General features: G+C 39.3%; 1 protein-coding gene across 4 annotated transcripts in view; it reads right to left on the minus strand.

The window, feature by feature from the left end:
- NR1H4 (nuclear receptor subfamily 1 group H member 4) overlaps window positions 1–10,787 on the minus strand; it is a 36,283-nt gene that overhangs the window by 14,304 nt on the left and 11,192 nt on the right. For 2 of the 4 annotated variants that reach the window (XM_014271095.2, XM_074539555.1), the window contains 2 exons: window positions 8,098–8,460; window positions 2,646–2,798 (listed from right to left, as the gene is read on the minus strand). In XM_014271095.2, the coding sequence (XP_014126570.1) occupies window positions 2,646–2,798; window positions 8,098–8,460 (516 nt within the window). Of the gene's footprint in view, window positions 1–2,645; window positions 2,799–8,097; window positions 8,461–9,058; window positions 9,213–10,787 lie in introns of all 4 variants that reach the window. The other 2 variants (XM_074539554.1, XM_005480718.3) reach the window with 2 other exon arrangements.

Genomic DNA, 10,787 nt, shown 5'->3' on the forward strand with positions numbered 1-10,787 from the left:
TTTCTTTCTTTCTTTCTTTCTTTCTTTCTTTCTTTCTTTCTTTCTCTCTCTCTCTCTCTCTCTCTCTCTCTTTCTCTCTTTCTCTCTTTCTTTTTCTCTTTCTTTCTTTCTCTCTTTCTCTCTTTCCTCCTTTTTTTCTCTCAAGTATTCTTCCCATTCTTCACCTTTAAAAATGCAGAGCAGGAAAAGAGGCCCATTCAGTGAGTATATGATGTGGAGGAAGATACCATGAAACCAGTGAATCTCATTGTGAATGTTTTTAATTTCCTGTTTAAGCCCTATATAAAATGACCTACCTGAACTGCTGAGAGAAGAGGAAATTTACATGATTAAAATAAGACCTGCAAAGAATACCTTGAAAGGAGGGAATAGGAATGATAGAGATAATAATTGGTATTGAGCCATGTAATTTGTGGTGCCACACAGCACCATAGATTTCTTTTTCTAAATTATTCAGTGCATTCTTTGGTGCTGTTAATGGGCTTGTGCTGTTTTCCACCAGCTTAGGTTCTGGTCTATTGCCTTCCTAGGGAAAATTTGCTTTACATTTGCCTTAAGCATTAAGACAGAATTTCCTCATGCTTCTTCCTTTTAAGTATTACCTTGATATCTTATTCTGGCTCCATTTAAGTCATCTGAAAAACTTTTGTGTGAGACAGGACATCACTTTTTTGCTCAGAGATAGCTAGGTTTCAATGAGTATTAAATTCTAGGAAGAGTGGCAGAACCTGGGTCTTCCCTAGGTAGACATTTCACCCAAGAAACTTGCAGTTTAGATCCAAATGACAGCAAATGACTGAATTTGATGGGTAGTAATTTTGATCTGTCTGTAGTTTGCACATAAAGGGCAGGAGAAAGATTGTTGAGTAGCTGTGCCATAAATATTTATAATACTTTAGCTCCTTGTTCAGACAGAAAAAAGAATCCACAGAGCTTGCAATTACAATCCTACAAAATGAGTAAGTGAAACAAAGTTCAAGGTAAGCTTTTATTTCCTAGTCATATTTTTTCAAATAAATGCCCTATACTACCAGAAGTTTCATGTTTTACTGTCCTAGATTGCCTGGAACAAAAAGCAATTATACAGCACACTCCTACTTTAAAGCCATTAAATGGTGCCTTGCCAAACATCCTCATTGCAGTGCATTAGAGCACACTTATGGTTAAGTCATGAGCAACACAAGATACCCCGTGTTTCCATTGCAGAGAGGGAGTCAAATGGCAGCAGCACCCACTGGCTTTTATTTCCCCTGTGCCAGCTTGTGAAAATGATAGGCCAGCATAAAAGTTTCATGTGGTCCCAGTCAGTATTATTTACGCTGACCTGGTTTTATTTTTTCAGCAGTGGGTTGTTGGGTTTTTGCTGCACTGAGTGACTCATACTATCTTGAATCCTCAAAATTTTGCAGCAATGGAGCAGGGGTGAGCTCCACAGGGGAATTATTTTCCTTTGACAATGCAGAATGCATTGGTTCTTCCATCAAAGTGGGGTCTGCTCATGTATTTATGCATTGCACAAGAATATGTCCTATCTCAGGATCTTTGCAGCCTGTTCAATTTGCAGAATGAAAGATTAATTACATTATGCTGGCAACACCTTCGAAATATTGATGGAGCTTATTGTTTCTCATATAACCAAGAGTTACTATAGCATCTTCTGATCAGATTGAAGGATAGAAATATATTAAAAATTCCAAGTAGATTAATTTCCTGTATGAACCTAAATTGATTTCCCACATACGTGTATGCTAAAGTGACTGGAGCCGTCAAGAGGAATAAATTGTAGTCTTATTCGTGGAAGGCAAAAGAGCAGATATTTGCAGAGTGTTTTCAGGAGCAGGCTTACAAAAATTGTGCAATAACTCAAAGAGGAGCTTTAAACATGTTCAAAGTTGTACTTCAATATCCCCATTGTTCTAAGTTATCCAGCTTGAAGCTCAATAAAGTTTATAAACTGTCAGTCTAAATACAATATTTGTTTTACTATGCAACATTATTAAAATCCATTGGGCTCATTTCTGGGCCTATGTGTCTATGAGTTCTGCCTATGTGCCTGTAGCACCATGAGAAAAGCTAATGAGACTATAAAAATGGGCCAGCCCTCACCTGGCTTTGCCTGATTGCTGGGTGAGGTCTGGGAACATGCATTTGGCAAGTCCACAGAGACTTCCTGCTAGCAACACTCCCGCTCTTTTCTTGAAAATGGCATTGTGTGTGTGCCAAAACTTGGACTTGGCCAGCAAGAACTTGACTGGGGGAGCCCCAGAAAGAGGAGGAAAGAAAAGCACCAGGACTTTCCTGCTCTGGCTTCCACAACACTGCAAAACCCTGACTCCTGGGGAGTCTCCCACAGACCCACTTCCCCTGCTCCTTCCCACTCAAGCTGACTAAGAGCTGTCATCCAGTGCAGGACTGGCTTTCCTTCACCATTTGCTCACCTCTCATGCCCTCGCATCCCTGACCACCAGTTAAATCCCATTGCTTAAAAGTGCATTTGTCTTTCAACAGGGTTTGATGCACAGGCACAGCATCTTCTTTCATACATCTTCCACCTGCCATCTGACATCTTTTATAACTTTGGCAAAACCAGACTACTCAAGCAAACCCAGTGTTTAATGCACCCTCTGACTGCACGATGCAAATACCTGTATACATACATTCAGCCAACATGCCCATCTGCTTGCATTTCCTTAGACGGCACTCCTGGCATTTTCTCCTCATGTACATGTCCATCTCACAGTTGCCTCCATTTTTACACTTGTATACTGCATTTTTTGTGATGCTTCTCCTGAAGAATCCTGCACAAAACAGCAATGACATAGATGAAAGAAAACACTCAGAAGGAAAGTCATCAAGGTGATGTTCACCTCCATCTGCACTGAAATGACGCATGTTCCATCAGATCAACAATTTAGGTCAGTGCCTGGATGACTAAAATCTGGATACTTGTACTGACAACTGTATCCAAGTCATATAATTTAAAAAATGAGCCCAAGCACTAGACATTAGTCGAAAGTAAAGTCCTGTAACTGTGAATTTTGGGAAAATTCAGACCCAAATCTGAAACCTGCCCCTAGCAGGCTGAGCACCAGCACTAGAGCCATAGGGTGATACCATACAAATAGCCAGTGGAAAAGAATGCTAGTCTGTTAAGTCTCTTGAGGTGCAGAATGTGCAAAATGTACAGAATGTGCAGAAAGAGAGATGAGTAATTCTTCACCCTTCCCCCTGCTCCTGGGAGCAACAGAAGCTCCACACACTGCTCTGCTCACCCACCCCCAAGTTTAATAAGGAAGCTGCACTCTATCTGCCTATCGTACATGTGGCCTCTGCCCCTGTTTGCGAGATCCTCCAGCCTTATTCACTAAGTATTGTCCACTTGATGAGTTAAGTAGTCACCTAATTTCACCTGCACAGGTAGTTCGACTGGCATTGTCACTGTATTCACTCAAAAATTGCACAGTTATAGCTGCAAATAGCAACTGATACAAAAAATTGAGAGGACCCTGCCTAAGTCTGTCCAAATCTCCTATTTGATTGCTGCCCATCTGTGAGAGCGGCACCGTGGGCAAAACATGGGGTAGACAAGATAATAAATGTGAATAAATAAGGGTCATCACAAAGCAACAGAATCTTTGCTGTCAAAGTTTCCTGAATTTTTAGTGTTAGTCACTGTCCCAATATAATCTTCTTACATTGCCCTTCACGTGGCAGAAACTATTTAGCATCAGCCACAGTGGGAATCAGTTTTCCTCCCCATGTGAGGGCAGGTTTCTGAAATAAACTCCTGGGAGCTTCTGCTGCCACATCATTGATTTATACTGTACTTCAAACTAGAGCTCTGTGTACATTTATATTAACCAGAGCTATTCAAAAAGCTTTTGCTTTCTTATCACCACTGCCTGGCACAGTAAAACTATTGTTTTCCAACCTGACACTCTAATGCACTAAAAGAGGGACCAGATAACAGCGAGTCTCCCATAATCAAATCATAGAGCACATTCAGCTGTGAATCTGAAGAATTGTCTGTTTCAAGAATTGTGCATTGTCAGATGGCAATTTCCCAAATTTGCCCCGTGGTTTTATAGTTGCCTAATCTCTTCCACGCACTGGTGTGTAGCAACCAGTAAAACAATTCCACTACCTGGTCACAAAAAATCTGGCATTTCTCTGAATCTTCAGTAATTCCTGCTTGAAATCTCTTCCATGCTGTGTGTTTTATTGGCTGCTCTTCAAACAAATACAGTTGACTGGCATCAGTCTCTTTTGAAATGCAGATTACTTAGAGCCTCCAGAAGCCTCAGGCATTATTTTTATTCATCACTCACATGGTTTTAATACATTACCATTTACTGGTCAGGGAAGGAAAAAAGGCCTGGATTTAAGCTGTCAGTTCTCACTGTCAGTTAAAAGCAACTGCAACTGCTTTATAAAATTTATTGTTTTATTTGCAAATTTAAAATTGTATTGTTTATGATATATTAATTAGTAGTAAATGCTGAAAAGCTCTGCACAAATATTTATAACATTCTAAGACTGATGACTATCACTTAATCTATTCACAAGGTGTGCATTTACTTCATGACGGAAGAAAGAAAAAATTGATAAATATTTTTTTTAAGAAATACAAGAAAGAAAAAGGCAAAAATATGGATGCAAAAGCTAGGAACCAACAATATTCAAGGAGTCAAATACTTTCTCTTGAAAAGAAAGGTGAAATTATCTGAAATGAAAAGCAAAATAATTTTTTTCTTTTTGGCAAACACTACTTTTAACTCTATTCTTGCTTCAGTTTTCTGTGAAGTGACTATTGAATCATTGTCTTTATGAACAGATTTCTTTATAACTAATTTGGAAATTAGCTTTTGGTATGAATGAAATTTCTGTATATATTATTCACTACTTAAATTTAAAATTAATTTACACTGCCAGAAATGTGACTTTCTATAACAGGAGGAGTTTTATTAAAATTTAAGGGTAAGTCTGAAACAACATCTATTAAACTAACAAAGGGTTAGCAATCCCAAAAGCTGAAGGTTTTTCTGGCACAGTCTAATTTTTATCTGATCTCACCAAATTACAAAAAGCTCAAGTTGGCTGGAAATGTTGAATTTGCTTTGTTCTGAGATAGTCATGAATATGATTAATTATGGTAGAGCTGCTCCAATGTTACTGATGCTGATTTTTTCTCATGCAAATTATGGAAGTTGAAGGAGGGAAGCTGTAAAAAGATTAGATGGAAGCTTTGGAAATATCTCTGTTTGGCATCCTGAAGGGTTTTAAATTTAAAAGTTTTTGAAATTCACAGCTGCTAACAAAGCACCTGCTCTGCTCTGTCAGACCATCAAGACATCTTCTGGCGTTTTTTTTGCCCCATGCCCCCATGGTGGGTGTTAGTGTAAGGAGAAGATTAAAGAGAGACCCTTTTTGCAAGAAGAATTCTAGTCTGGTGTGAGACACATCAAGCAGCATAGGAGTGGTTTGAATACTGCAAAAACTCCTACTGCAAGCCTGCATGGAGGGGATGTGTAACTGGCTTTTCATAGAGTCATAGAATGGCTGGGGTTGAAAGGGATCTCAGAGATGGACACTTTTTGTTTCAACAGAACTCATTCTGTGGCTTAATTAAACAAGCACAACATTATGTCACACTTGTCCTGTAACATCTAGCAATAGCCCTTAAAACCCAGTATAACTGTCCAGGCTGAGGCTGTACTAGAATGTCTTTGATGTTAGTCTGCGAAGATTGTTTCAGAAATGATCTCCACAGTGGCAAGTTTAAACACAGTGTATTGCTCCTTGTGCTGTAAATATTATGTAAAATACCAATGAAATAGTTCATACATATTTGTTTATGGATGACAATATATTAAGATACATATATATATATCAATATATACTCCTGCCAATATCTTCAGATGAATATTCTCATAAGGACAATAGATAAGATCCTAATATTGTTTCGCCTGCCCAAGAAAGAAAACCAAAGAGAATGGAAAGTGTTGCTGAATACATTACTCATGAAAGAAATAATAATAAAAAAAAATTAGCATATTCATCACAGGGGATTGAATCCCATAAAAATATTTGCGAAGCTCATTCCTTTGAATAAGAACATTCACTGCATCAATGGAGCAGAGGTGCTCCAAGGTGAGCACTAGTCCTACAGAAAGAGACCTGCATATTATTTTGGGCACACATTGAGCATGAATTAGCAGTCTTGTTGCAAAAAGGAGGGATAATCTCATCTGAGGTTCAAGACACAGACACGTGAGGTAGTTATTATACTGCACTGATAAGAGCACAACTGAAGCACCGAGCCTAATTTTGGTCTCCATGCTTTGAAGGTAATGTATACCCATGTGAAAAACTCCACAGATAACAAGAATGATCAAGAGATCTAGAAAACACAGTATCTGCTTTGCCTTGTCAGACAGAATTACTGTCCTCAGCACATCTCTTTACTGAATCAGCTGGTACTTTAGTCACCTTTAAAATTTATTGTAGAAACAGAATCCATTATCTTTAAGTAATTCAACCTTTACTATGTTTGATCAAGGGTACTATTCTTTGTAATTGATGTTGCAGTCATGAAACAGAACAAAAACATAAAATGGATTATCCCAATAAAGCAGTAAAATTATGGTTATATAGAGTGATTCAAACTGAATCAGTAGGGCAGGGGATGCACTTTTCCTTTCACTATGGGCTTTAGTCTGAATATATACCTGATAGCTTTAACCTCTCTTCCAGAAATATTTTATACAAATTTCAAAGTTTATAATTTTAAGTCTTTGAAAAGTTTCTCACCCATTAAATACTGCAGTTAATAAAGAGGAGGAACAGCTTACTAACAGAATTAATTTAACAGTATCATTACTTGGAATTGTCACATCAAAATTGAGTTTAACCTGATTTATAATGACAGCATTAATATGAGTTAATTCACAGTTTTTGACTCAGAGACTATTCACTCAGGCAGCAGAAATAAATGAATCTCTTATTTATTGGAATTATTGAAATAAACTGCATGAGCCATGACTGTATTAATGTTTTGAGAGTTCAACTCTTGCGATCTGTTTTTCCCTCACAAATGATTCTGTGATATATAAAGCACACATTAGGTCCAGGTCCACTCTCTATAACAATGAATTCCACATTAAGATATTTGAACAATTTGGTAATGACTATGCTTTAGTCTTTATCCATAAAACAGAAATTTTATTGAAATATTTGTTGGCGGAACAGGATGAAAAAATGGGGCACTATTTTTCTGGCCATAATGTACCTCAGCCTTGTCACAGGTATATTATACTTCTTCAGGTATGATAGTTGACATAATCTCTTGTCCCTCTCTGCTAAAATATCTGACAATCATGTTTACCATGACAGTAATGATTTTCTACATCACATTTATCCTGATAATAATATGTGAATAATATTCTTCTAAGAAGCAAGATGTTTGTCCTACAGATACAACCTTCTTCCTGAGGAAGCTCCCTCCCTACAGATAGGGGCTATCCTGAGAAGAAAGTATAGAACTAGAAATCCTTTAATTTCACAAACCTGAAGACACCCATCATATCCTTTGGGAGCTGGGGGAAAGAGAGTCCCTGGGAACAGCCTGCAGGTAGGGGCTGACAGCTTTTACTTCCCTTCAATGCACACTACATGAGGCACTTGCGCTGGTTTTAGCTATTTTCTAGGGCAGCCTAGCACTCAGCTCCCAGGGGCCTCCATGGGCATATTCTTTCCAGAGGCAGAGAATGGCATGAGCAGCTTCCACAGAGAGCAGAGCCAGGCTGCCAGTCTCCAGGGAAAGCTGTCCTTCAGTTCACCAAAAGCTAATGGTGCTCGAGAGCTGGAGGCTGGTCTGTCATGCTGTATAACCATAGGGCAATGGTAGGAGACACTGCCAGTCTGCCTCGGGGGAAATGCAGAACAGGGTACACACGTGCAAATCTCTAGTATGTTTAATGATTTGGACAAAATTAACAAGAAAAGTAAAAAAAAGCCCACAGAACAACAACAACAACAAAAAAACCAAACCCAAAAAACCTGAGTAGCTGCTGTGCCCATTAGCTGATTTCACCCTACCTTTGCATCCTTCACAAGTCAGGGCATTGTAGTGATACCCAGAGGCTTTGTCACCGCAGACCACACAGAGCTCTTCTCCTTTCACTCTTCCCGTGGAGTGGCCCAGTCTAGGCTTTTTGGCTGCAGGGATGTCCATTATCTCTGTCTCCCTTGTGAAAAAGGTCTCTGAGGGTAACCTCCTGAGTTCATACATCCCAGGGGAGTACCATTCCTCATGCTGTGGAGGGTAGAAGCCTAGGTTGGAGTAATAAGGTGGCGATGAGATCTGAGGCTGAACTTGAGGAAATGGCACATTGTTGTACTGTGCATAAGGTGACACATCTGCCTCTTGCACTGGAGAACTCATTGGTTCTGAAAGGACACCTGGAAAATAATAATGCAAAACCAACTTCTATTACTACCATGAAATTTTAGTTATCAGAGAAGTTTCCGCTTCCAGATATGTATCTCAAAAACCAGTCACAAAGATTGCATTATCTAAACTCAGATTTGCTACACAAATACACGGCAAGAAGTTTTAAAAATAATTTATTAATTCTCAAACACTCCTTTATAATTGGTGGAAATGTCCAGCACTGGCAGTTACATTAAAAAATCTTGAAAAATATTGCAGGTAACCATATAATTGTTCAGTTTATTAGAAAGAGCAACCCCGCCCCAGAGAAGTTAACAACCCAAGTTAGGCCTAAAAGCAGAATGAAAGAAATCCAAACAAATGGCAAAAACCCCGATGGTATTGGTGAAGGTTAAATCAAGACTCGAACATCATGCTAATTTGTATCAATTGTGAATGAATACATCATGACAGACAAAAACTTCACTAGGGAAAAATGACAAGGGTGAGGCTTAATTAGAAGACTGAAAACATGAAATAAGCCTTCAAGAAGAGCCTGAAATAGGAAGGCGAGGTTACCAGGAAAGAACAAGAAAGATATTCCTAATGTAAGTGATGAAATACAACCTTCTCACCATCCAGCCTCGGCAGCCTGGTGCCCAGCCCCTGTGCCATTCAGTGCAGCTGTGAGGCTCTCATGGGAAGCACCTCTGTAAGCCAGCATTAGTCACCCCTGACCCAGCAACAGAGCTGGCAGTGGCACAAGGTGTGGCAGCCTTTCCTGTCGGGATCAACACGGTATCTGGAGGTTACCTTAACCTTGCTCATGAAATACCATATTTTAAATTGCAGACAACTGAACCCTCTTTTCTTTTCTGTATGCCAAGCACAGCAACATCTAGCAGTCCCTGGATGGTGTAGGTAAAATCCAGTCCCCATCAAACAACTGAAAAGCTGAATTTAAAAGTTATTTGCAAACTATTTCTTATTTACTGTTGGAGGGGGCCACATCTTGTGGTTTTGTGAAAACTCTGACTCAATTCCTTCAATAGTTCCAAGAAGAGAGTCTGAGAAAAAGAGTGCCTATTTCCAGGAAGATGATCAGTCCAGTTTTATCTGAATCAACAGCAGTATTTACAGGAAAATCATAGATTAATGCTCATTGGTGAACATCACTTAACAGTACTTCAGAAGAACTCCAAAAACATTTTTGCTGACATAAAATTGAACATGGACAAATGTCCTTCTTTTGTGAGGAATCAAAAACAATGAAGAAATGCTAAACAGTTAAGAACAGGGAACATCTGTAATGACAAAAATAATTGAAATCTATTGTGAGGGATCCTTCGCTCTCCTTTGTCTCACTTCGGTTAAAGTCAGAAACTGATCTTTTAATTACACTGGCTTTTTCACTTTCAAGGTCTCACACTCATGCTCTGCAGCTTTCTGCCCTTCCTGTTTTACCATGCTGCAGAAGCCATGCAAGTGTTTTGGGTTTTTGTGGCTTTTCTATTATTGCCCACAGCACATCTTTGCCAATCACAAGCGTTGAGGTCCCAGTTCCAGAATAAGCAGCGAGATGTATGTCTGGATAAAGGTGACACAAAGCCAAATGAGAATAATGGTGCCCTTTATTACCAGCAATTAGTTTAATTATGGTTGCTTTTTGTGGCTCTGGAAGAGGCCAGGGCACCAAGTGCTGCAGTGGCAGAAGCAGAGTAGCAGAGGGCACTCCCTGAATCCAAGGTTATGCCATTTAAACACAGTATGGACACACAGAGGGCATCTGGGGACTCTATGAAAGAGCCTGGAAGTGACATTACAACTTCATGCATCAGATGCAGACTGTCACTGATACCTGCCAGCCACAGCAGTGATGAAACAAGTAAAGGGTGAGGACAGCAAAGATTTCATATCCAGTATAGGTTTAATGAGTGGTATTTTATCTGTATCTATCACTTGCGGAGAAGACTGGTCAAGGTACCTCAGGCACCTTGATGATGGTAAATATGGGGTTAATTGTGGTATACACAATCATTCAGTCTCTCTTTGGAAAGGAATCTGTTCACTGTGGAATTCTAAGTTTTCATTTGCTCATTGTTGATTAGTTGAGTTTGCTAAAAGAAAGTGGGACAATCCCAAAATTAAAAGGAAAAGACTTGATTTTTAGCTTTCTGACATACACAGGAAACTCCACAAAAAGCTGTGTACCAGCCTCTTGAACTGCTTGGGCCTCTGAAAGAGCAAGAAGAGAAGGCGACATTCCTTCCACAGAAAAAAATATCAGGGCTTGTTGAAAAACTCAGAGCTACTAAAGGACTGCAGCACATCCTGAGACAATACTGGGGGTTTATTT

This window comes from Zonotrichia albicollis, chromosome 4 (genome assembly GCF_047830755.1).
Source record: "Zonotrichia albicollis isolate bZonAlb1 chromosome 4, bZonAlb1.hap1, whole genome shotgun sequence".
In the NCBI taxonomy this organism is placed as follows: domain Eukaryota; kingdom Metazoa; phylum Chordata; class Aves; order Passeriformes; family Passerellidae; genus Zonotrichia; species Zonotrichia albicollis.